The sequence below is a fragment of the Mobula birostris genome, chromosome 18, assembly GCF_030028105.1.
Source record: "Mobula birostris isolate sMobBir1 chromosome 18, sMobBir1.hap1, whole genome shotgun sequence".
Lineage (NCBI taxonomy): Eukaryota > Metazoa > Chordata > Chondrichthyes > Myliobatiformes > Myliobatidae > Mobula > Mobula birostris.
The window spans coordinates 41,700,352-41,726,836 of NC_092387.1; the positions used below are offsets into that span (position 1 = coordinate 41,700,352).

At 40.4% G+C, this 26,485-nt stretch overlaps 1 protein-coding gene across 2 annotated transcripts in view; it reads left to right on the forward strand.

The window, feature by feature from the left end:
* The window catches only part of LOC140212077 (wings apart-like protein homolog), a 187,237-nt gene that overhangs the window by 147,585 nt on the left and 13,167 nt on the right, over nt 1–26,485 (forward strand). For both annotated transcript variants that reach the window (XM_072282570.1, XM_072282569.1), the window contains 4 exons: nt 13,021–13,196; nt 17,489–17,604; nt 21,391–21,552; nt 25,658–25,865. In XM_072282570.1, the coding sequence (XP_072138671.1) occupies nt 13,021–13,196; nt 17,489–17,604; nt 21,391–21,552; nt 25,658–25,865 (662 nt within the window). The remainder of the gene's footprint in view (nt 1–13,020; nt 13,197–17,488; nt 17,605–21,390; nt 21,553–25,657; nt 25,866–26,485) is intronic.

The following is a 26,485-nucleotide window of genomic DNA, read 5'->3' on the forward strand; positions in this document are numbered from 1 at the left end:
ACAGCTTGCAAACGCTTTCTGTAGCCAGCTAAGAGTCTTTCAATTCTTGTTTGGGGGATTTTCGCCCATTCTTCCTTTTAAAAGGCTTCTAGTTCTGTGAGATTCTTTGGCCGTCTTGCATGCACTGCTCTTTTAAGGTCTATCCACAGATTTTCGATGATGTTTAGGTCGGGGCTGTGAGGGCCATGGCAAAACCTTCAGCTCATGCCTCTTGAGGTAGTCCATTGTGGATTTTGAGGTGTGTTTAGGATCATTATCCTGTTGTAGGAGCCATCCTCTTCATCTTCAGTTTTTTTACAGACGGTGTGATGTTTGCTTCCAGAATTTGCTGGTATTTAATTGAATTCATTCTTCCCTCTACCAGTGAAATGTTCCCCGTGCCTGTGGCTGCAACACAAGCCCAAAGCATGATCGATCCACCCCTGTGCTTAACAGTTGGAGAGGTGTTCTTTTCATGAAATTCTGCACCCTTTTTTCTCCAAACATACCTTTGCTCATTGTGGCCAAAAAGTTCTATTTTAACTTCATCAGTCAAAAACAAACAAACAAACTTCATCAGTCCACAGGACTTGTTTCCAAAATGCATCCGGCTTGTTTAGGTGTTCCTTTGCAAACTTCTGACGCTGAATTTTGTGGTGAGGACGCAGGAAAGGTTTTCTTCTGATGACTCTTCCATGAAGGTCTTTTTTATGCAGGTGTTGCTGCACAGTAGAACAGTGCACCACCACCCAGAGTCTGCTAAATCTTCCTGAAGGTCTTTTGCAGTCAAGCAGGGGTTCTGATTTACCTTTCTTGCAATCATATGAGCAGTTCTCTTGGAAAGTTTTCTTGGTCTTCCAGACCTCAACTTGACCTCCACCGTTCCTGTTAACTGCCATTTTTTTAATTACATTGCCAACTGAGAAAACAGCTACCTTAAAGCACTTTGCTATCTTCTTATAGCCTTCTGCTTTGTGGGCATCATTTATTTTAATTTTGAGAGTGCTAGGCAGCTCGTTAGAGGAGCCATGGCTGCTAATTGTTGGGACAAGGTTTGAGGAGTCAGGGTATTTATAAAACTTTGAAATTTGCATCATCTGGCTTTCCTAATGATGATTGTGAACAAGCCATAGCTGTAACAAGCTATTAAGGTCTGAGACCTTGGTAAAAGTTATCTGAGAGCTCAAATCTCTTGGGGTGCCCAAAGTTTTGCATGGTGCTCCTTTCCTTTTTTCACTCTAAAATTGTACAAAAGGAAAATAATACACTAATCTTGCTTAAAATGTTGAAAAGAATGTTTCATCTTTAACTTTGACTTTTGGAGATCAGTTCAGCTTCTACTCACTGAACTATTCACAGTAACAGAAATTTTGACCAGGTGTGCCCAAACTTCTGCATGCCACTGTATCTTCTATGGAAGCAAATGCTTTTAGTTCACGTAAGCATACAATACGGAATTACTGTTATTTGCTCAGTGACCAGCTGTCATGTACATTTGGATTTATGAGCCATGGGTGTTATAATCCCATTGTTGGCCTACCTACCTGTTGTTTTTTGTTCACGGGAAATTGAAGCAAAACCCTTCTACATGTGATTTATTTTTAAACAAGATGTGTTCATTTGAGGGAAACTTGATGTTTGTCAGACAAGTACCTGTGGATAGCAGCATTCATTTTTAATTCTATTAGACTTGAGAACTACTATCTGCATATTCCAGATTGCTGAAGCCCTTTGGTAATAGAACTTTGATACAGGTTGCATGCACGAAACCCAGTAGCCCCAAATTCAGTTTCAACCATAGTTACAGCAGTCACCAACAAAATGTATAAAAGGATAAAGTGAATGTGATAGGTGCAAGCTGGGTTTCAGTATTTATTTTGACTCCAATCCTGCACTTCAACATTCTCCAAACGTGGTATTGACTTCTTTCACGGTTACCACAACTCAAATGCTTCCAAAGCAGTTAGTTTTTAAAACATGGCTTTTAGCTTTTAAATTTTAAGCATACAAGCATTTTCTTTTGCATGTGCAGACCTTCTTTAAAGTCTTAAATATGAAACTTAAATATAAACATAAATCTTTATTTAAAGGAAATGCTTTCTTACACTGAAGTGTTAAGGAATGCCCAATGATTGCAGCATACGGAGTTTAACATTGAAATCCCCCTAAATTGGGGAGGCATTTCAACTGAGGTCTGCCCTGTTACTCATTTGATCTGGTATAGTCAATTTTCAATTATGCATTAACACATCTTTCAATTCTTGATGGACTATGTGTTGTTTCACAGTGTAGTGCCTGTAACAAAACCCAGCCTTGCATTTCATGTAATTGAAATCTGGCATTTAAAAACATCTGTTGGTGTTTGCAAAAATCTGATTGCCTGCTCATTAGCAAACCCAGACTGACCAACAGTTTCTCTTTATGGCTGAACGCTTGTGGTTTTATAGGTTTTGATTCTTGACCAGGATGTGCCTCTGCAGATGATTTGGTTACTGAATCAGTCGGTTTTCAAGCTTTGCCTAGAGTCAGTGCATTCTCTGTTCTATTGTGTGTGGATTATTTGGTGCTTTCTATAGGTGGGCACAATTCAAAGCACGCTTGCAGTTCAGTTCACTTGTACCAATTAAGCTCTAGTGAGCAAGTTGTTTTTAATAATGCAAGACATAAGACTGCCAGGTTGGGTAATCTTATCTAGTTCAAGGTCTGCAGGAAATAAATGTATTTGAAGAGCAGACACAAGTGCTCAAACTAATTCAACAGTTCATTAATCTGTGGAACTTGATTGAGAATCATTTGTGGAGTGTCAGAAGTGAGTTGACTTTGTACCATATGCTTGCTGGGCTCTTGAAAATTTCGTTAATTGAATTGTCAAATACTTGCAGTTTGTCAGGCTGTACTTCACTTTTTAAAGCTTTCAACATGTTCACATCTGCTGCAGTCAGTGAAAAGGAGGCTGGGGTGTACATTCTTTAAGTGTGACTCCACATATACTGAATGCAACTTTCCGTTCTATGTATGGCCTTTCATGGGATGTAAAAGGTTAGCAGAGAACACTCAGCATGTCAGTAGCTGCTTCATCAGAAATCCGCTGCTTTAATTGTAGTCTGCAGGAGATGTCAAAAGAAGCAAAAATACATTTATTGACAAGTTGAACAGCCCTTTAGGATTGGGAAGAACTTAGTTTTTTCTCCAGACTTACTGGTTTTGTAGTGGTTGGTGTGGCCAGTGTGGGAAGCAGACTTTCAAACATATGGCATGAGGTAGTTGGTGGGAGGTAGGTAAGTTGATACACTTCATTTGCCACTCTTGTGTGCTCCCAGTTTCTTGTCTCCAAGTTTTCAATTCCACCTCAAATGCCCCTTCTCCATCTTGAGTTGTAACAGGCCAGCAATTCCTAGGAGCAGCTGGGGATATTGCTTTTCTATGAAGCTTCAAATACATTCCTGAATCTTTATCTCTGTCAACCTGTAATCTCTCGTAACAAAGCTTGGAACATGTGAATGATGTGGCCAGCCCAGTGCTGCAGAGTGAAAGCAATGTGGCTTAATATTGGACTGCACAAAGATGCTGGCATTACTTGCTTATCCTTTTTGAGAATTTGGGCAACTTTGCAGAGGCATAGATATTTTTCCAAAATATTGCGATACATTCTGTCAGCAATCCAGGTCTCAGAAGGGCAGAGGTAACTGTTGCATGATGGGCCATGTGTTGTGTATTAGGACCTGATCTTCAAAGACCCTTCTCAATCAGCTAAAGCCTGTAGTGGTACATTAATGGTAGTGATTTTTTTATTAATAACTTCCTTTGCCAAGAGTTACCCCGAAATATGGAAAGTCATAGTCATGCATCTGCACCAGGACCATAGTCCACTATGCTCCTATCATCTATATACCTATCCAAAAGTGGTCCATATTTTTAAAGAGTCTCACCTTGAGCGTGCTTTGTAAGAGTGCAGTTATGGCAAGTTGGTAGAAGACCTGGGTTTTGCTGATAACTAAGGTACATCCTTTTGTACACTGCAATGAATAGAGTATGTTTTGAGTTTGGCCTCTGAGTAAGGACATTTGTTAGAGGTGAGGCACAGTTTTGTGGTGAGAAAGATTGAGAAAGGCTTTAGAGCAATAACACAATCTTGTTATGGCTAGACTTCACCAAAATAGGTTTTGTTGTGGGCTGCTCAGTTAATATCATGCTTGCATATCATTTTGGGCGTCATGGTAGCATAGCGATTGGCATGACGCTATTACAGCTCGGGTAGTCAGAGTTTGGAGTTCAATTCTGACACCGTCTGTAAGAAGTTCATACATCCTTCCCGTGAGCACATAGGCTTTCCTCGGGTGCTTCAGTTTCCTCCTATGTTCTGAAGGTGCACTGATTAGTAGGCAAATTGACCTGAGGTTAGGCTGGGGTTAAATAGGTGGGTTGTTGGGTGATACAGTTCACTTGGCCAAAAGGGCCTGTTCGGCGCTGTATTACAAAATAAATAAATCAACCTTGGAGCCAACATCAAATGGAGACAAATTTCTTTGAGCAGCCAAATTTAAGAAGAAGAAAGTCTTTAACTCCGAGTGGCGTCATTGGGACGTCGTCATGGCGGCGTTTTGTTTTAGCAGGCTTTCTTATTTTTACGAGGCCGAGTTGCTATCTCGACGCTCATGCCAGCACGGATGGAAAGCGTGCAAGGGAGCTGACTGGATTCAAACTCGAGATCCTTCGCTCTGAAGTCCGGCGCTGATGCCACGATGCCACTATGCCACCAACCGGCCAGCCAAATTTAAAGAGATGTTCTATTGTTGTCCATGATTGATCTACAGCTTCAGTGAGGTCAAAGAAGGCTGTGTATAGCTGCTGCTGCTGCTCCTGATTTCTTTTTCTTGGAGTTTCAACACATCATAGCTGTCTCCACTGTGCTCCTGGGTAAACAGAGTCCACAGGAACTTAGGAGCAGCTCTCAGGAAGAGGCAGTTGAGCAGAATATTTGTCTCCTTTTTTAAGGTTGGTCACAATTTTTATGGCATGTTGAAGTCCCTTGGAATACCCTCTTCCTTCACAGTTTGGAGAGGGAAATTGTGTATTTGAGACCGAAGCTCTTAATGCTAAATTTTAGAATTTTAGTGCAGGCGGCATCTACTATTGAGGCCTTGTTATTCTTAAGTTGGGGTATTGGCTTTTCACTCAGAAGCAGCTCTACAAGCACTTGAGGACAGAGAAACGGCAGAAAAGCTGTGAGCTAAAGAACCAATGGTGAATGGAATTGAGCAAATCATTAACTACAAAATGTGTGGGTTCTTCAGTGCTGTAGAAGCTATGTTCTGTGCAAACACCCAACTCTGCTTGTACACAGTAAATAGAGTGTGAGTGTGAAGTGTATACGAGTTGACAGAGTCCAGTTAATAGTAAATAAAACAGATCAGGATAGTAGTGAAAGTTTGAGTTGTGATCAGAAGATCAGGAAATTAAACCAGTTGAGGTGAATACAATAAATAACGAGGATAAAGATGTCACCGGTGAGAATGACCTTTCAGAACCCTAACTGTAGCTATACTCCACAATAGAATGTAATTCAAGAAGTAATGGATGATTGTAAGAAAGTCGCTACAATAATTGTGGATCTGTCTAGCCTTTCTACCAAATTTACGTTACAAAGGCATGCTTAAGGGCAATTTCAGTGTGGAGTCGAGTCAGTTTATAAGATCAGTAAGTTATGAAATCAGATGGAACACAGGCGATTTTAAACCCTATCATGTGTAATGCAACAGGATTAATTAATCTCATGGCACCAGATCCTCAGGAAAGAGTGAGCATGGGGGCCCCCCAAAGCTGTGTGCTCAGTCCACTGTTGTTCACTCCACTAACCCACGACTGTGCTGCAACACACAGCTCGAACCACATCATCAAATTCGCCGATGACACAACCGTGGTGGGTCTCATCAGCAAGAATGATGAGTCAGCATACAGAGAGGAGGTGCAGCGGCTAACGGACTGGTGCAGAGCCAACAACCTGTCTCTGAATGTGAACAAAACAAGAGATGGTTGTTGACTTCAGGAGGACACGGAGTGACCACTCTCCACTGAACATCAACGACTCCTCCATAGAGATCGTTAAGAGCACCAAATTTCTTGGTGTTCACCTGGTGGAGAATCTCACCTGGTCCCTCAACACCAGCTCCATAGCAAAGAAAGCCAAGCAGCGTCTCTACTTTCTATGAAGGCTGAGAAAAGTCCATCTCCCACCTTCCCCCCCCCCCCCCCCGCCGCCATCCTCACCACATTCTACAGAGGTTGTATTGAGAGCAGCCTGAGCAGTTGCATCACGGCCTGGTTCGGAAATTGCACCATCTCGGATCGCAAGACCCTGCAGCAGATAGTGAGGTCAGCTGAGAAGATCATCGGGGTCTCTCTTCCCACCATCACAGACATTTACACCACACGCTGCATCCGCAAAGCAAGCTGCATTATGAAGGACCACACGCACCCCTCATAAACTCTTGTTCCTCCTGCCATCTGGGAAAAGGCATGGAAGCATTCAGGCTCTCAGGACCAGACTATGTAACAGTTTCTTCCCCCAAGCCATCAGACTCCTCAATACCCAGAGCCTGGCTTGACATCAACCTACTGCCCTCTACTGTGCCTACTGTCTTGTTTTTTACTTATTATTTATTGTAGTGCCTGCACTGTTTTTTGCACTTTATGCAGTCCTGGATAGGTCTGTAGTCTAGTGTGGTTTTTGTGTTTTTTCTTGTGTAGTTCAGTGTAGTTTTTGTATTGTTTCATGTAGCACCATGGTCCTGGAAAACATTGTCTCGTTTTTACTATGTTCTGTACCAGCAGTTATGGTTGAAATGACAATAAAAAGTGACGACTTGACTAACACGGTGCAATTTCATATTTTAGTTTGAGTGAGAAGCAACAGTATGCAAGATTGTTAAACAGGTATGAAGTCAGAGTTACTTAATGTACATGGAGGAAAATAGAGTGAGGAACAATGATAGACGAGCAGAGGCAAACATTTCAAGTTGAGGTTTATTGTTATAGGCATACATAGTATAATAGTTCCATTTAATATCAGAGAAATGTATACTATATAAATCCTGAAATTCTTGTAAGCTGTAGACGTCCACGAAAACAGAAGAGTGCTCCAAAGAATGAGTAGCAGTTAAAATGTTACAACCCCAAAATCACCTCCTACTCCCTCTCTCACACAAAAATAGCAGCAAAACAATGGCCTACCCCCACCCATTCCACAAAAAAAGCATCAGTACCCAGTAAAGATCTGCAGTGCAACAAAAAAAAAATCAATTACCCCACAATTTGACATGCCACAAGTGCTCTCTCCTCCTTCCCCTCTCTCCCCCTCTCTGGTAGAAATTATTTTCATAGATGAACACAAAGGAGTTGCCATTGAGTACCATCGTCACTCTGCCTTGCCTACGTTACAAAAGCCAACTATTTGTAGCAGCACAATACATAACAGAAGAAAAAGGAGCAGGAGTAGGCCACCTAGCCCGTCAAGCCTGCACCAGATCATGCCTGATCTGGCTGTGGACTCAGCTCTACCTATCTGCTTTTTCTCCATAACCTGTGGTTAGCACGATGCTATTACAGCTCGGGCATTGGAGTTCGGAGTTCATTTCTGGCGACTTCTGTAAAGAGTTTGTATGTTCTACCTGTGGAATGTATGGATTTTCTTCCAGTGCTCTGGATTCCTCCCACAATCCAAAGGTGTACCAGTTAGTAGGTTAATTGTTCATTGTCAATTGTCCTTTGCTTAAGTTGGAGTTAAAATTGGGGGTTGCTGGGTGGCACAGATCAAAGGGCCTATTCTACACTGTGTCTCTTTTAGAAAAAAAATTAAATATTTACTGATGTAGCCCTCTACTGCTTCCCTAAGCAGAGAATTCCACAGATTCACCACTCTCCAGGAAAAGCAGTTTTTTCTCATCTGTCTTAAATCTGTTACTCCAAATCTTGAGCCTGTCCCCCAATTCTTCTCACTTACCAGTGAAAACAACTTTCCTGCCTCTATCTTATCTATACCTTTCATAATTTTATATGTTTTATAAGTCTTATTCTTTTGAATTTCAGCAACTATAGTCCTAAGAAACTCAATCTCCCCTCAGCTTTGGAACTAACCTTGTGAACTTACTCAGCACCATCTCCAAAGCCAGTATGTCATTCCTCAAGTGAAGAAACCAGAACTCCATGCAGTACTCTAGGTGTGGCCTCACCAATGCCCTGTACAGTTGCAGCATGAACCCACTGCTCTTAAATTCAATCTCTCGAGTGATGAGGCCAACATTCCATTTGCTTCTTGATGACCTTTTTCACCTACAAACCAACCTTTTGTGACTCATGCACAAGACTCACAGATCTCTCTCCAGAACAGCATGCTGACATGTTTCATCCATTTAAATAATCATCTGATCTTCTATTTTTCCTTTCAAAGTTGTAAACGTAACTTTGCTGGATCAAATAACGACAGCACAAAAAGAGCATTATTTATCTTTTCACCCGTTTATTTCTTCGAGCTCAGCCGGAAAGTGAACTTGGACCCGACATCAGGGAGAGACCCTTTCTCATCTCCCCGGCAGTTCTACAAGTTCACTGCCCGATGTCAGAATTGTCAGAAGTTATAAGGCCATCGATACAAAAGAACAATCAGTTTGATAACCATTCTAGTCAAGTCAATGGACTATTGGTACAGAGAACAATCAGTTTGATAACTATTCCGGTCAAGTCAATGGACTATTGATACAAAAGTACAATCAATTTGTTAGACACTGTAGCCACGTTAAATAAAAAAGGAATGTCCTACCTGGTTTGCTGGAGTCACAACTTAATTACAAAGATAAGAACATCCGTCAAATTTGTGCTTTAATTAAGAAAGGAATGTTCTGTCTAACTTCCATCAGGTACTGCTTTTTGTCAAAATCAAAAGGTGTGAAAAGCCCAGAGACATCCATGTGGATCTGGGCGAACTTTAATCATCTTGCTCCAAGGAAGGCAGCTGTGAGACATTATTCAAACACACTGCAGTCACAGACATAGTCAGTACTTAATCCATTGTTTACAGGAATCTGACAATTCCCCATTCCCTTAAACTTTATCAAAGTGGATGACTTGAATTTTCTAACATTGTAATCTGCCAGACTCGTGCCCACTCACTTCATCTATCTATACCTCTCTGCACAATTTGCTTTTCCGGTCAAATTGGTGTCATCAATAAACTTAGATGCACTACACTTGGTTGCTCTTCCAAATCATTAATATATATTGTGAACAGTTGCAAGCCCAGCACCAACCCCTCTAGCACTCCGCTCATCACTGACTGTCACCTATTTAATCAAAACACCCTTCCTTCTATTGGTTAACCAATCCTCTATCCATGCTAATACATTACCCCCACCTCCATGCATCCTTATAGATGCTTTTTATGCGGCATATTATTGAACACTTTCTGGAAATCCAAATATACAATATCCACCTGTTCCTCTTTATCCTAATACTCAAAGAACTCCAGTAATTTTGTCAAACAGGACCTGCCCTTCACGAATCTATGCTGTGTGTGTCTGATAGAACTAATTCTGTGCAAATATTTCACTATTTCTTCCTTAAAGATAGCTTCAAGCTGTTTCACAGCTGCAGATGTCAAGCTAACTGGCCTATAGTTGCCCACCTTTTACCTACATCATTTTTTAAACAGTAGTATGATATTTGCTGTCTTACAACCTACTGGGACCTCCCTAGAGTCCAGAGAATTTTGATATATTATCATAAACGTGTCTTGTATAACTCTGCTGTTTCTTTCAGTACCCTGTGGTGCATCCCATCTGGACCAGGGACTTGTCTACCTTTAAGGCCATTAGTTTGCTCAACACTACCTCTTTAGTGACAGTGATTGTATCGAGGTCCTCACCTCCCATCGCATCAGTGATCCCTCTTTGGAATGTTGGATATGTCTTCCACCATGAAGTCTGGCACAAAATAGCTGTTCAAGACTTTGGTCATTTCAACATTGTCTGATATTAATTCCCCCTTCTCATTTTCCAAGGGACCAGTGTTCATTTTAACCACCCTTTTCTGCTTTAATGTGATTATAAAGTTTTTACTGTATGTTTTTATACTTTGTTCTAGTTTACTTTCATAATCTAACTCCCCTTATTGGATTTAATGATTCTTTGTTACTTTTTAATGTTTTCCCAATCTTCCATTTTCCCACTACTCTTGGCAACTTTGTATGCAGGAGCTTTTACTTTGATACCGTCTTTTATCTCCTTAGTTTTATATCCATGTCTGGCTCTTTTCACCCTCACTGTCCTTGCTTTTAACTGGAATATACTTTTGTTGAGCGCCATGAAAAATGTCTTTGAAAGACTTCTGCTCTTCCTTGAATATCCCACCATCTAGTCTGTGCTCCCAGTCTACACTAGCAAGCTCTTCCCTCATCCCATTTGTAGTCTCCCTTACTTAGGCATAATAGACTGGTTTTGAGTCGAACTATTGCACCCTCTATTTGTATGAGAAATTCATTCGTACTGTAATCACTCTTTCCCAGAGGAACCCTAATTGCAAGGTCGTTAATTTTACATGACTCATTGCACATCACCAGATCTAAGATATAATTTTCCCTCATAGGTTCAGTAATATGCTGTTTCAGAAAACTATTAGGATACATTCTATAAAGTCTTCCTGAAGACTTCCTTGACTAACTTGATTTACCCAATCTGTATGCAAGTTGAAGTCCCCCAAGAAAACTGCCATCCCATTTTTACACGCATCAGGTATTTCTTGGTTTATTACTCATTCCACTGTAATGTTATTATTCAGTACCCTATAAATAACTCCCACCAGTGACCTTTTTCCCCTCTTGCCAGTTGGACTAAGCGTTCTGCTCCTTAGATCTTATATCATCTCACTGTCACCTTGACCGCATCCTTACTTAAAAGTGCTCTCCCACCTCCATTACCTTCCTGCCAATCCTTCTATATTACCTGATACCCTTGCATGTTTAATTCCTAATCATCTCCACTTTGTCAACATGCTTCTCTAATGTTCACCAGATCATACCCCTTTGTACCATGTTTACTGAAATTGCCTCAGGTACTATGGGCTTTCTGTTAAAATGCCCTTACACTCATTGACATTTTAGAATCTAGTAACCTTGTGTCTTTTGCATTTGATTTTTCTCTGACATTTTTCTAGCTTTTGCTTTGCTCTCTGCGTTGCTTCCATTTGTCTTTCTGCCTGGACACACATTATTGTGCCACATCAATTTAAGCCCTCTTCAACAACACTAGCAAACAATCCCCTAGGACATTGAGCCCAGTTCTGTACTGGTCCTACCTCCTGGAGAACCATTTCCAGTGCCCCAGGAATCTGAAACCCTCCCTCCTGCACCACTGCTCAACCCACATATTAATCCAAATTATGCTACTGTTCCTACTCTGACCAGCACGTGACACAGGTATCAATCCTGGGATTATTACCTTGAAGTTCCTATCTTTAAATTTATTTCGTAGCTCTGTTTGTAGGATTTCCTTCCACTCCTTTCCCATATTATACAAGCACCATGACAACTGGCTGATCATGCTCCTCTTCCAGAATGCCCTGCTGCTGCTCTGATAGATCCCTGACCTTGCACCTAGGAGGCAACACACCAATCAGGAGTCTCATTTGATCATAAAACCATAAGATCTAGGAGTAGAATTAGGCCATTTGGCCTGTCATATTGGTTCCACCATTTCATCATGGCTGATCTATTTTGCCTCCCAGCCTTATTCTCCTGTCTTCACCCAGTATTCCTTCATGCCCTGTCTAATGAAGAATCTGCCAACCTCTGCCTTAATTATGCCCAATGACTTCGTCTCCGCAGTCGGCTGTGGCAATGACTTCCACAGATTCATCACTGACTGGCTAAAGAAATTCCTCCTCGTCTCTGTTCTTAAACTCCCCTACCATAGGACGCATCCTCTTCGCATCCACTCTGATAGGTTTCGATAAGGTCACCCCTCAGCTTCTGAATTCCAATGAGCACACACCCAGAGCCATCAAGTACTCTTCATATGGCAAACCTTTCAATCCCAAACATGAGGAAATCTGCAGATGCTGGAATTCCAAGCAACACACACAAAAAATGCTGGTGAATGCAACAGGCCAGGCAGCATCTATAGGAAGAGGTACAGTCCACCCTTCGGTCTTTTCACTCTAATCCTCCCCACTCCAGCAATAGCCACTCTGCTTAAGCCTATCTTCTCTTTGTTGGCCCTTGCCAAATTCCTAGTTGCCCAATCAATTTAGAACCAATCATAAAGCCCTAACAGGCTCTGCCTTTTCACTGACTTTACTGACATAAAGCCTGTAGACCTAAACTTAAATTAACAGATTATACATAGTATACACAACGAAAGGGTGTCTGTGGGTTGGTTTCTGGTTTAAAAGAATGAGAGATGATGATGAAATATAAGATTCTAGGGGAGTTTAACTTGGTCAGGGGTGATGGGGATCTAGAACCAAGGAATGTAATTCCACAAAGTGGTTGCCTATTTAAGAAGGAAATGGTGAAGAATTTAAGTTCTCAAATGGTCATGATTCTTTGGAATTCTCTGTCCCATTCAGTTGTGGAGGCTGAATCTTCAAATACATTTGAGGAAGAGATAAACGTTTTTTTTTTACTCTGGAGGAGCAGACGATTATGGGGGACAGGCAACTGAATACAGCTGAGGCCATGATCCTATTGAATGGGGAAGAAAACGTGAGGAGCTGTATAGCCTACTTTTCCCATTGATATTCACAATCCAAAAAGCAGCAGTTTTTCAACTTCACTAGTATAAATCATACAGAATAAAATGGTGTTTCCATACTTGATTATCAGATTTTAATTTTTTGTTTCCAAGTACTGCAGTCTTTGATTATATTTGTTGAATCATTTCATTTTAATCTGATTTTTGTTACATTATTTAGGTTTTATTTTGGCATTAATATAGATCTACCAATGCACATCCCTTCCTCTTCTAATATCTTATTGATGTGCTTTATCTGCAGGGCATTGCAACATTGTGAGCAGTTGATCACACGATATAACCGGGAAGATAGCAAGCTCTGCCTAGCAAACAGCAATTCTTTGCCGGAGTACAGTGCCTCTAGTCACATTGGCAAGGCAGTAGAGGACTGCATGAGAGCAATCTTTGGTGTCCTGCTGAACTTGACCAATGACAATGGTAAGTTTCTATAGAAGGACCGTGCCTGTTCCCAGCTAGCAAGTTAAATAGGCTGGGTCTTGAGACTGTATCATTGACTTCTGCAGTGGATTGCAGTAAACCACTGGGTTGGATGACCTTAAAATATAGGAATAGAATTAGGTCAATTCGCCCATCAAAGAAGAAGAATAGCCCTTAACTCGGCAGTGGAGTTATCAGCGCACCGTCATGACGGTGTTTCCATAGCAAGCTATTCTTGTTGTTACAAGACCGAGTTGCTAGTTCAACGCTCAACCCGACTTGGATTCGAACTCAGGAGCCTTCGCTCCAGAGTCTGGTGCTGATATTATTGTGTCACCAAGCAGGACAATTTGCCCATGGAGTCTGTTCCGTAATTCGATCATGGCTGGTTTATTTTCCCTTTCAACCCCATTTTCTTGCCTTCTCACAATAACATTTGACACCTTTACTAATCAAGAACCTATCACCTCCACTTTAAATAACCCAATGGCATGACTGCCATAGCACTCCATTGCAATGAATTTCACAGCATCTCCAGCCTCTGGCTGAAGAAATTCCTCCTCTTCTGTGTTCGAAGGGGTCATCCTTCTATTCTTGAGCTGTGTCATTTGATCCTAGTCTCTCCCACTGTTGGAAACATCCTCTTCGTGTGCACTCTATCAAGGCCTTTTAATATTTGGTAGATTTAAATGAGAGCTCCCTTCATTCTTCTAAATCCAGTGAGTGGAGGCACAGAGCTGTCAAACACTCTTCATATATTTACCCTTTCGTTCCTGGAATCATTCATGTAAATCTCCTTTGGATCCTCTCCAATGCCAGCACGTCCATCCTTAATTTTGTGGCATGAAAAGGGATTGGGTAACATTAAACTGGGAGGGCCTCCAAAAGATAAGTTCTGTGTTTAGTCTGTCCTTTCAGATTTCTCCTGTGAATTCTTTGAGGAACATTAATTCCATTATTGGCCCTTTGCCTCAGTCCATAAGATTGAAAATTTTAAATTGACCTATCTGCCGACCAATTAATGAACAAGGAATCGGTATGCTCATGACCTTGGCATGTCTGCCATTTTTGGTACTGTTATATATGTTCAGTGGCCCATTTTATTAGGTAGACAGCAAATACCTCGTTAATGCAAATATCTAATCAGCCAATCATGTAGCGACAACTTCATGCATAAAAGCATGCAGACATGGTCAAGAGGTTCAGTTTGTTTTAGGCAAACATCAGAGTGGGGAAGAAGTATGATTTAAGTGACTTTGACGGTGGAATGATTGTTGGTGCAGACAAGGTGGTTTGAGTATCTCAGAAACTGCTGATCTCCTGGGATTTTCATGTACAACATTGTCTAGAGTTTACAGAGAATAGTGCAAAAAACAAAAAAGAAAAAATTTCAGTGGGTTGCAGTTCTGCAGGCGAAAACTCCTTGTTAATGAGAAAGGTCTGAGGAGAATGACCAGATAGATTGAACCTGGCAGGAAGGCAATAGTAATTGAAATAACCACACATTACCTACTGCTGTGCAGAAGAACGCACAACACATTGAACCTTGAAATTAATAGGCTAAGCAGCAGCAGACCATGAACATACACTCATTGGCCACTTTAATTAGGCACTTGAGGTACCTAATAAATTGGCCACTGAGTGTAAATAGGGCTTCACAACAGTGGCAGCTACAAAGGCAGAAGTGAGCTGCCTGCTGTTGTTCAGTGCTGTTCATTCATCCTGTTGCTACCTACATCAAACATCTAGCCTAGTTAGTTCAACAGCCTCCTTCATCTCCCTGCTGGTGTCAGGTTCCTGACAGGCTTAAAGAAGCAAATTTTGTAGCATTTAATGGTGTGCTTTCAATAAAAATACTTCCTCTTCTTGCTTTTAAACTTCAGGTTACTCATTAGAGAAGCTTCGGCATCAATCAGTTAAACTACTGGACCAGAAATTGTAATGTTAGAGATGTGTCTGGAATTTAGCGTACATAAAAGTACTGGCAAAATTTCTAGCTTGATTATATTTATTGTGTTCGTGGGCAATTACTCTGCTGTTTCCCAGCATCTGTGGTTTAAAATCATATTTAATAGATTGATTATAAAAGGAAAAACTGTTTTAAAATTCAGAAAACAAACAAAACAGCAGATACTGGAATCTGAAAGGAAAGTAGAAATGTTGAAAAAATTTGGCCATTCAAGCAGCATGAGTGGAAAGAGAAACCATTTAACATTTTGGTCGAGTAACCTTCATCAGAACTTAAGGTTCCCTATTAGATGCAACAATGGCTTTGCCTCAGGCTTTTACACCATTGCTTTTATCTGATAAATACTCTTATTTTTATTAGTTTATTTTTAAAATTTTGCTTGAGTGACTGACTATTTGAGGGGTCTTTATTGTTCATGAACAATAGGTATTTTAATAATGGTCTTGGAACTGAAATGTAAACTTTCTCTTTCTACAGATGCTGTCTGATCTCCTGAGTGTTTTTAACAGTTTACAGATTTCTGGCGCCTGCAATTTTATTTATATATATATATATATATATTTTTTTTTCTTTTTGACTGTTGTTATCTGCAGTTATTTGCCTTCCTTTCTCATTTGGTTGCAGAGCAAGGTGAAAAGTCTTCTCTGCTGTTCTTGAGCTAGTAAATGCAGCCACTTATGTGATCTAGCAATATCCCTTAACCACACTTCCTGTATTATTATGTTCTAACTGAATTCATTTTCTATATTAAAGGGGGGTCTGTGCTGGGAAGTGATCAAACCATCAAATCATAACATGGGAATACCGCCCAAACCAGAGTAGTATATTAGTATAAATGTTAATTAGCCAGAGTGTGACATCCATTTTGCTTTCTATTCATATTTTTTTTGAAGGAGAGCAGTGCTTGCAAAGCATATATTTATTGCCCATTGATCTTGAGTAGTTGCTGGTAGGCATTATCCTTGAACTGTTGTCAGGATTGTACTTATCCAGACAGATAAAGTGTATTCCATCACACTTACCTGACCATTATAGATGGTGATTTTTTGATCTCAGCAAGATCATTGACAAAGCACGTGGAGATGATTGGGCTAAGACAGTGGCAACTTCCTGCCGCCGTGATTCAAACCTTGGATTATTTCCCTCTATGATCATAACAATATCCAACCATTTGCCGGTTTTCCCTTTGGTGCTTATTCCTAAAGCAGGCATTCTTCCTGTGATGGGATTAGAATAAGTAATTTCTGCTACAAGATTAGTGAGGGAGACTTAAGATATATTAATGGATTATTTTAGTTTACTCACCACTCACTACAGTCTTGCAACCATGAGCTTCTACTGCTTTTGGTACTTTTTCCCCAAGTGGGCCATTTTAATGCGGAAAGCACAGGTTCATCAGCAAAGAGGAGACAGTAGATGGGTCGGGCGGTAACTTCTTGGCCCATGTTTGACCTGATGCAACAAGCTCTGGCGTCAATACTGATGACTTCCAGGGTAACTGCCTCTACTTTTTATACTACTCCACTGCCAGTTATGGAGAGTCTTTGCTGCTAGTGAGACAGGATATAACTGAAGTTGCTGATAGAGGCTGCATGTGGCCTGTCAGGTATGAATCTGCTCCTGTGACTACCTTCGAATTGTCACGTAACAACTATAGCTCAGCTCTGTCAATTAAGTCTCGAGAGCAGATTGGCTGCACTGCGTACAACGTTGCCATGTCTGAACTTGGTGTTTATATTTTTGTATCATCTTTAACTTTTTTGTTACAACTAAACTGTACCTTGATGATTCTTGATTAGTCAGGGCGTCAGAGGTTACGGGGGTAAGGGGAGGGCATGAATGGGGTTGAGAGTAATCAGCCATGGTGGAATTGTGGAGCAGACTTAATGGGGCAAATGACCTAATTTTGTTCCTATTGCAGGTGTTCCCAACCTGACCCATGGACCCTTTGCTGAATGGTATTTGGCCATGGCATAAAGAAGGTTGGGAACCCCTGTCCTAAAGTAGGTCTTGTGGTTTGTTGAATATTAAAGAGCACTGTTCAGTGGGCAATGACTTGGGGCATCTGGAGTCACGAGCCAGGCTGGGCAGGAGATCTCCACTAAAGAACAAGTGAATCAGGTTGTTTTTTTTTAAACGAGCATCTGGTAGTTTCATGTGTATAATTACAGGCACTAGCTGTTGGTTGGTAACTTAACGTTTACATTTCTGTGGGTATTCAAAGGTGCCATTTACTTGCCCATGATCTTAATTAACATGTAAACTTAGTGCTTGTTTCTCAGCCTGTCTTACTATTTGTTCTGTTATTCCTTTGTCACTTTAGAGTGGGGCAGCACAAAGACTGGTGAGCAGGACAACCTCATCAGTACAACCATGAACTGCGTGCTTCAGGTGCCACAGTACATACCTCAGGAACAGAGATTTGATATTCGAGTGCTGGTAAGAAAATTACATTATTTCCAGCTTAGCTTCTCCCCTCTAAATGATAAATAGAATTTTATTTACAAGCTAAGTTCATTTCTCAATGTCTCTTTCAATGTGAATGCAATCAGCTTCTTTAAACTACTTGATTGCCTCGGTGCATAATGTCCACTCGTCGTAAAAAGCAAACGGCGCCAGTACTTGTGTGATGATCTTTATGGAACATAATGTGCCAGATTAGACGGTAGATTGCACTTTAGTCAGGTGTTTTGATTTATGAGTTATGTGCAAGCACAACACAGTAAATATGAATGCCTTGCTGGAGATTTACACTGGCTAATGGTTCACTGATTCTTCCCGATAACAACATGTTCATTTTCTGATCTGTAAACTGTTTTAGTCAAAACATGTGGACGAAGGCACATGACAGCAGAGATGTGGACTCTATCTCTACTCTCTTCCTCTCCTTTGTGGCTTGCAGTTCTGTTTTTGAACCTAAGTCCTTCACTTATGCATAAAATTACTAATTTTGGGTTTTTGGAAATCTGTAGACTTTGAGATCTTTCTTAGCATTAAGCCATGTAATGACCCAGATTGAGCAGAAGATATGGGGTGAAGCATCTGCTTGGTCAAGGGTGTGCCTTGGTTAGGGCCCCAGGGTCAGCAAAAAGTACACTCATGAGGTGAGGGGGAAATTCCATATAAAAGGCTGGGCTTGGAGTTTAGTAGAGTGACAGATTAATTCCTGTTTGGAGTTTGGGCAGGAGACTGGCTACAGTACACGTTGTTGTTGTTGTTCGTCCTTCGTAGTCGAAGATGACCATGGCTTCAAAGTCAAATGGGAGATTGGTGGCTGTGGGTCCGGAGGTGACTGATGAGGCCAATTCGGGCCCTGAAGGCTCGCCCACATGTGGGACACAAGTGGGTGGGTGCTGTCGTGGCAGTGGATGCTGCTCGGGCCTTGCGCACAGCACGCTTTCGTTGCACACGAAACATTTACAATGTCAATGGAGTTAGAGTTGATTCAACTAATTTCTCCAAATCATAGGCTGATTAACTATTATTCAGCTACCAAATACATACCTTAATATCAGAATCACTTCACCTGGTAGAAAGTATTTCACCTGATGTGATTTCTGCCCATTGTCATTTTGTGCACACACAAAATATATATAGTAGCATTTCAGTGGAATCCATGCGAAGCAGAGCTGGAGGCAGCTGCAGAGGTTGAAGGTGATGCTGTGAGTGTGGATAACTGGGATTCCAAGGGAAGCTGACACCAATGAAGGTGAACAAGGTAGCAATGAAAAATGGAAGTTCCATTGGAGAAGGTCATACCAAAGGGAGGGTTATGTCGTGCCCCCTATATCTCAGCCCTGTGGGGTGGTGGGGGCGGGGGTGCAGATTCTGAACAGTTCTGGGATTTAGTGGAATTTGTGATCAGTTAAACCATTCCCAACTTGACTAAGACCGATGCTGCCCTTTTCTCATTTTGGTCACAGTGGAAGATGCTGTTCTGTACCACATGGATTCATTGCTGAATTATCAGCATTATGCAGAGATAATTTGCCCTGTTAAATGGAGCTGATCTTGCCAGTAAATGGGATTTTTAAAAATTATTTTACAGTATCTGTGTGCTGTGAAATGAGCTTTGTTGGTGTGTGGGAGGAGTAGCGGGTGGAGAGAGATAAGATGGTTAACAGAAGGCCAGTGAATCAGTGGTGTTAGATCAGACTTCAGGAACAGCCTGCTGGAGCGTAAGCAGCACTGACTCATTCAGCCTCCACGCAGTAGGATGTTTGTACAGCCCAAGGGTGAAAACTGCTTCTATGCTGTTAAAAGAAATAAAGTACTTAAGATAATCAGATCATAAGCCTTCTCTTATTCCTTGCCCTTGGCTTTTGTTCTCTAACCTGCCAAAGAGCTCAATTGTCACCTACATAAGGGAAAAATGAATTTTCAGGTAACTTCTCCCAGTCCACAGATGCAGTATTAATGGCTGATGGCTCTTGAATTTAATATTTTATTCAGTGTCATAACTACATACTTGCCTCCACTTCTGACATCCTTCTTACATGTTTGAATATGTGAATCGTGCATCAGACTGCATGGGTCTGATCAAAGCGTTGCTTTTTGTGACATTGGCATTCTTCTTCCGCACTTCTCATTTGGGACATCAATCTGAGTATTTGCTGCAGTTATCGAAACCTAAAAGAAGGGCTTTTAAAAGAGATTCAACTGAGATATAATTGCTTTGTACCTTCATCACAGCACTTGAATCCATCCTCTGACCCCACAGGGCAGCAGAGTGGTTCAGCCGTCTCACGGTTCCAGTGATCCGGATGTGATTCTGTCCTCCAGTTCTTTCTGTAAGGAGTTTGCTTGCTCCCTCTCAGTGATTGTCTGGGTTTACTTTGAATTTCCTTGCATCAGCCCAAAGAACTGCTGCATTTTAGGTTAATGGTCTTTGTAAATGATCCCTGGTGGCGGTGGCTGGTGTGGGAGAATTGCAGGAATGCAAGTTGGCAAATCAGAATCAGATTTAATATCACTGGCATATGTTGTGAAGTGTTTTGCTTTGCGGCTGCAGTACATTGCAATACATAATGTAAACTCTAAATTGCAATAAGTATATACAAAATAAAGAAAATAAAAGGAGTAGTGCAAAAAGAGAGGGGAGAAAATAAAGGTAGTTTTCATGGGCTCATTGTCCATTCAGAGATAGCGAAGGGGAAGAAGCTGTTCCTGTTTAGAATTAAACGGGAATATTTGATGATTCTCATCAGAGCTGCATGCAGACAGTTGCCCCTTAATGGCACCATCTTGAATCAAATGAGGCTCATTTGACCACATGAAAATATGAAGGGAATAATAGATGAAAGAAGTGTTGTCACACAAGCTCTCTTCTCAATGTAGTTTAGTAACAAAGCGCGGCAACATCCTGTGATCAATATGATAGAAATACATCATGTGTTCTAGTAGTTTGGATGTATTGGTCAGGCTCAGTTTCAATGCTTTATTATTGCTGGCAGTTCACTGTCTCATATTAGTAACAGTGCTAATGGCATGCAGCGTGTGCAGACCAAGACAAATTTGCATTTACATAATGTCTTCCTAACCTAATGACATTGCAAAGCATTTTACGGGCACTTGAAATGCATTTAATATTCTAATGTAGTGAAATGCAGTCTTATGGAGTTGTGTGCACAGTGGGATTGTGTGTGCACTGGAATAAGTTATCACTATGAACAGTGCCATGGGCAGACTGGAAGTACTTGATTTCAAAATTCAATGCTATTACGATTAGTTCCTGCTTGTGATATCCCTGTGATCACAGTTATCTGCTATTTTACACAGGACAGTTATTGAGAGTGGTCTCTATATGCAGGACTTGCGCTCAAAATCCAAGCATTGGACTCCTGCCAAACTCCACTTGATGTCTTTACCTAAATACTGACCTCTTGACATTTTTGCAAACCCCTGACACTATACTGAGATAAATGAATAAAACAAAATTCACCTTAAATTTGGAAGTTTTCCAGCATTTTTTAAAAATCTATAACAATATTTTCTTGCAAAAAGGGCTAAATTCCAGAATAATGTTTGTAATCTCCTTTAAAACCCTTTGGGAACCACACAGGTTGTTGCCCTTGAAGATCGCCCAGTCCCCATTTCTCTTTCCCATGTCCTCTAGGACTGGCTTCCCTTAAGTTCTACATCCACAGTCTTCACTAGTTTCAGATGGAAAAATAAGCAGTGGGCAGTCGGAATATTTACTCAAATTTCCCGTGTTTGTGTTTTCAGGGTCTAGGCCTGCTGATTAATCTTGTGGAGCACAGTGCTCGCAATAGGCATTGTCTTGTTGACATGGAAACACCGTGCTCCTTTGATTCATTCTGTGCTGTGGATGGAAACGATAGTTTGCGGATGGAAGGACAGGTGCGAGCTATCGAGGCCTTGGTGCAGGTGAGTGTCTTATACAAAGAAGTAAGCATTTGATGAAATGACTTTTTCATATTGTGTAAGTATTGATTAAGCCAGGATGATTGATCCTGATTGGAACATAAAACGAGACTACTCTTCCTATAAAGCACTTTGCCCAGGCTTCCTTGTACACAAGATAAATGTGCCAGATAGTGAGATCTTTAGTTCAACACTGCTTTCTTGTTGATTGATTGGATTGTCTACAATATGACATAAGGTTAGATAAATGGTCCCGAAACGTTTTTGGGTTACCGGCTCGTTCGTACCCAGACCACGTCCCCAGTGTTTCTCTCTCCCATTCCAGCCGTTCCATAGAACTATAAAGAATTTTGGTTTGCATTACACAGTGAAAGAAAATAGGAACTGCAAATTCAAAAGTGAGACCAATCTGCAAAAATTATTTAAGTCTAATTTAAAGCTACAAATAAAATTATTTCTTTATTCATTTGCAGTAAACACAATTTTCAACAACAATTTTATTGCTAACATTAGTAATCCAACTATTCACCGCTTCATTACTTTTTCACCGTTCAATGAGATGGATGGGCTTGGTGCAGTGATATCAGCTTCTCAGCATCAGGCTGAATATCACTTAGAAGGAGTCTCAGATCTACCCCCCCCCCCCCCCACCCCATTCAGTGAATTGCACTGTGTTCGTTCTCTTGAAAGAATTTGGGTGACTATGCTAAAACCACACTCCATTAAATATGATGTTGGAAAGTCAATAAAGAACACCTTAACTTTTTTCCACAATGCATGATAGCGTTCAGGAGGTTTCTTTATGCAACCAAAAGTCTTGTTATTTTTTGACATCGTCTTCAGCTCAAAATCATTTTGTAATGGGATTAGTTCTTCTTCCATCCTTCCTGTTAATTCCTCATTACAAATGTTCAGGAATAGATTTATTACTCAATCTAGAATTTGATCGAGAGAAGATCTTAAAATCTTACTGATGTCTTTTTGCAGCTCACCCAGCTGGTTACAGTATACTTGAAGATCATAATCTGATATTCTTTCTTCCAGCTCAGAGAGGTTTGGAAATTGGGAAAGGTCGCAGTGGCCAATGTTGCGCTTTAATAGGGTTAACTTGAACAGAAATATGGAGATGACTGAATTGACTTTGATAAGATTCACATCATTTCCTTGTAATTGAAGCTGGATTTCATTAAACTTTGCAAATAACTCTGACAAATAAGCAATGTCACACCTAATATTCTTGAGTTGATTATTGAATGAAGCATTTGTGTCTTCAAAGAATTTTATCACATACAAGTGTCTCAGGCAGTTTCCTTTGGAGAGCCATCTGACTTCTCTGTAACAGCAAATGTTCAAACTTTTCATCATTCTCAATACAAAGCTCTCAAAATAGTCAAGAATTGAAAGCATGGAATTTGATTTTATTTACTGCTGTGATAACGGTATTTAATGATTTCTGCAGCCAATCACTTAGGTTTTTTGTGAGATGATGTCTGTGAATTACACAGTGAATGGAAAGTATATTAGATACAGCTTTTTTCAAGAAAGTATAACACCACAGTGGTGTCCTGTCATTGATGGTGCCCCAGTTGTTGACCAAGCAAGAATATTGGTGAGCATAATATCCTTCTCTTTTTAAAAAAAATTGCACAACGACCCAAAATATTGACTCCCCCTTTGTATCTGTTTCTAGTCCCCTTGCAAATAATAACTCTTACACCAAGCTTACATCTTTTATGAAGTGAACACAACCAAGAAGGAAAGATTCGTTATTTGGCAAAGTTGACTTATCCATTTGCAGAGCAAATCCTGTTGTCCTAAGTATGTTACACAGTGTATCTTCCACATTCTTGAATATTTCATCTATTCATCTCTGAACAGAGTTGTCGCTTTAATTGTTTGGTCTTAGTGACTTACGCAAAGCCGTATTCAGAACCTCCCTTATTGCTGGCAGTATCAGTTCTCCAATTGTATGGGCCGATCCATATTTAACACTGAGAAATATAATAATGTGTGAAGCGTGCAAACTATCACTGTTTTGTTGTGAAGTGCTGGCAAACATGTTTTGGAGTGTTTTCTATTTCTGAAAATTTTCACAAATTGAAAATAAGCCAGATTTTTGTTTGTTTTATTATAGTATATTTTCTTCAAATGTTAAATGAGCCCGGACAGTTTCATTGCTTCATTTGAAAAAACCTTTTCAGACACAACAGACAGATTGTCTGCTATTAGTTTCTTGCTGCTGGTAGAAATCCACATTTCAGATACACCACACCATACTGTCTATACTTCTTTTTCAACCCACACAAAAAGCTGGAGGAACTCAGCAGCCCAGCTATGATAAAAAGTACAGTCAATGTTTCAGGCCAAAACGTTGACTGTACTTTTTTTTTTATCGATTGCTGCCTGGCCTGCTGAGTTCCTCCAGCTTTTGTGGATGTTGCTCAGATTTCAGGCATCTGCAGATTTTCTCTTGTTTGTGATTTGACTAAATTTTTCATTTGGTCTGATTCTGCCATTTTTGTTATGGATTAACGACCACAGCCAATCAGCTATTACTTAAGTTGAACCTCAAGTGCTGTAATCAATAAAAGGGAATGGTATGATGTCATCACAGCTGACTCTCTGCCTGAAGGTACATAAAGTGAGACAGCGATACCTTAGTTGGGCCGTGGGCAAGGGAAATGCGGTCAAGACCATTCAAAAGGGCAGATTCTGAACTTTACTCCATTGAATGCCGTATCCTAATTCACAGGAATTGTGTCACTGCGTGATTAGAGTATGTAAATCGTACTAGCTAACACTGTACCAAAGTAGTGAAGGGCAATAATGCACAGGCCAGGACAGGAAAAAACTCAATTTCTTCAGTTCAGATTTCTCACGATATGCCAAATATAGAAGCGTTACATTGCTTTTCAACAACTATAGCACACTTTGAGCAGTCTCAGAGAACAGTGGGTTAGCAAGAGTTGAGGTGATTACGTGATCATTGTAATCAACTATGAGGTACTGAGGATCAAATGCTTATAATTAATTAATTTCTTAAATTAAGCTGTAACCCCTTAGCTGCCCCTTAGCTACCAGCCCCTTTATCTTTATTTCCCTCTTAGAAACACAGGAGGAGGTTCACATAAACCATAAGCAACAGAACTGTGCAGTAGATCTGTTTCTAAACTGTATATTTTGTGTTTTGCTCTTTAGTTCATTTCTGGTCATGTCTAGATCTCTTGGTGATAATAAAAAGAGAGCATACTTTACGAAAGAAAGAATTAAAAAGCTTGGATCTGCCTATATTTGCAGATTTACAGTCCATGCATTTCATCATATCAGTAGTACAGTGGCTCAGTTCCTTTTCTACCTATTGCTTTTTGCATATTTGAATGCATTAATAACTTTCTCATGGAAGAAGTATCTGGGCACATACTCATTGCTCATGTGTACTTCATTGCTCGAAAATTCAGTGTAGGATTGCACCCCTAATATCCCAACCTACTTTCTGGCAAGTCCATAGCTTCAAAGGGAGTCATTCAGACTATTGCAATCGCCTAATAGTAGTTCTCAATCCTAGACTTGTAGGTTATTGTGCATCAACTGTTAAGCAAGTACTTTTCTAATGTGATGAAGTTTTACTTTTTTAGCCATTCCTTCAGACACATAGAACTCCTCTTCAAGCAGCTTTCCATTCACAACATCTTTCGACCTTTTCCCCATATAACTGGGTGATTTTTTTTGCATAGAATGTGGCAATTTCCCTGGGATCTCCTATCATTCTGAGATTGGACTTTGTAAAATGCCTTGTTAAACTAATGTGGCCTACTACATTGTTCTCATGTTAATCCATCATCAGAAAAAGGAATGGATATAGACATTGATTTTCCTTAATTAAGCAAAAGTGAGAATGTTTTATTTTTTATTAAATGTCAGCATTTTGAGAATGGATAATTCTTTTTTTGTGTAGGAACTGGAATATTTTCTTTGGTTGTTATCAGTATGGTTTGATAACTTGCCATATTATGTACTCATAATGAGCCACTGACTTATTCTTAATCACCTGTTACACAGTCTGTTTGGTTTGTTGGCAAAACGCTGATTGATTTTCTTGCTTCTCCAGTTGTTTCTGCAGCGGGAGCGAGCTGCCCGCCTTGCAGAGACCGAGACCGATGATTTCATCAAAGACACACCAACAGCACCTCAAGACCAGAGTGGCCAGTGGCAGGAAACTGCAGGGTCATTGGAATGGGTGCAGTCAGAAAATTGTACCAAGAATGACAATAATGAAAAGAAAGAGGAGGAGGATGAAGAGATTGACCTGAATAAAGGTATGTAAGAGACATTCAGCAAGCAAATGGCTTTGATCAAAATGTGATCTTCCCTCCCCTTTCTTCCTAAACTGTTCATGTTTCAAATACTTGTTTGCTCTTTCTTATTCATTGGGTTAGGGCATTTGGAAATTCTCAAAGTATTTTCACTGAGGTTTAAAATTGTTAACACATTTGAGAATTTCTTATCTCTTGTTCAAAATTTGTTGGTGTTAAATCTGTTCAAAGAACACGTCACTCTTTACTAATTTGATAGTGGCCTTGAACCACCTGCTCTAACTGGCAGATGCTGGTTTCAATAGATTTCTGACAGGAAAGGGGACTTTATTTTTAGATGTGTGAGATGTACAGCACAAAAATAATTAAACAGGATTTGGGGCTTTCTTGGCATGTACTCTAGGCATTGTGTAGTCCCTGTAATTTCACAATTTCAACTTGTTTGTCCATGATGCATAAAGGTTTATCCCAGGATAATGCCATAAAGTTTATTTTGCAGGAAGCCTACATTAGTTTTGTAAAAACATCTAATTACAATCTGTCTGCTTTTGAAGGATGTGCAGCTTGGCTTGTGTTCATCGACCCTATTACAGCCTGTAACATTCTGCTTACCCTATCTGAGC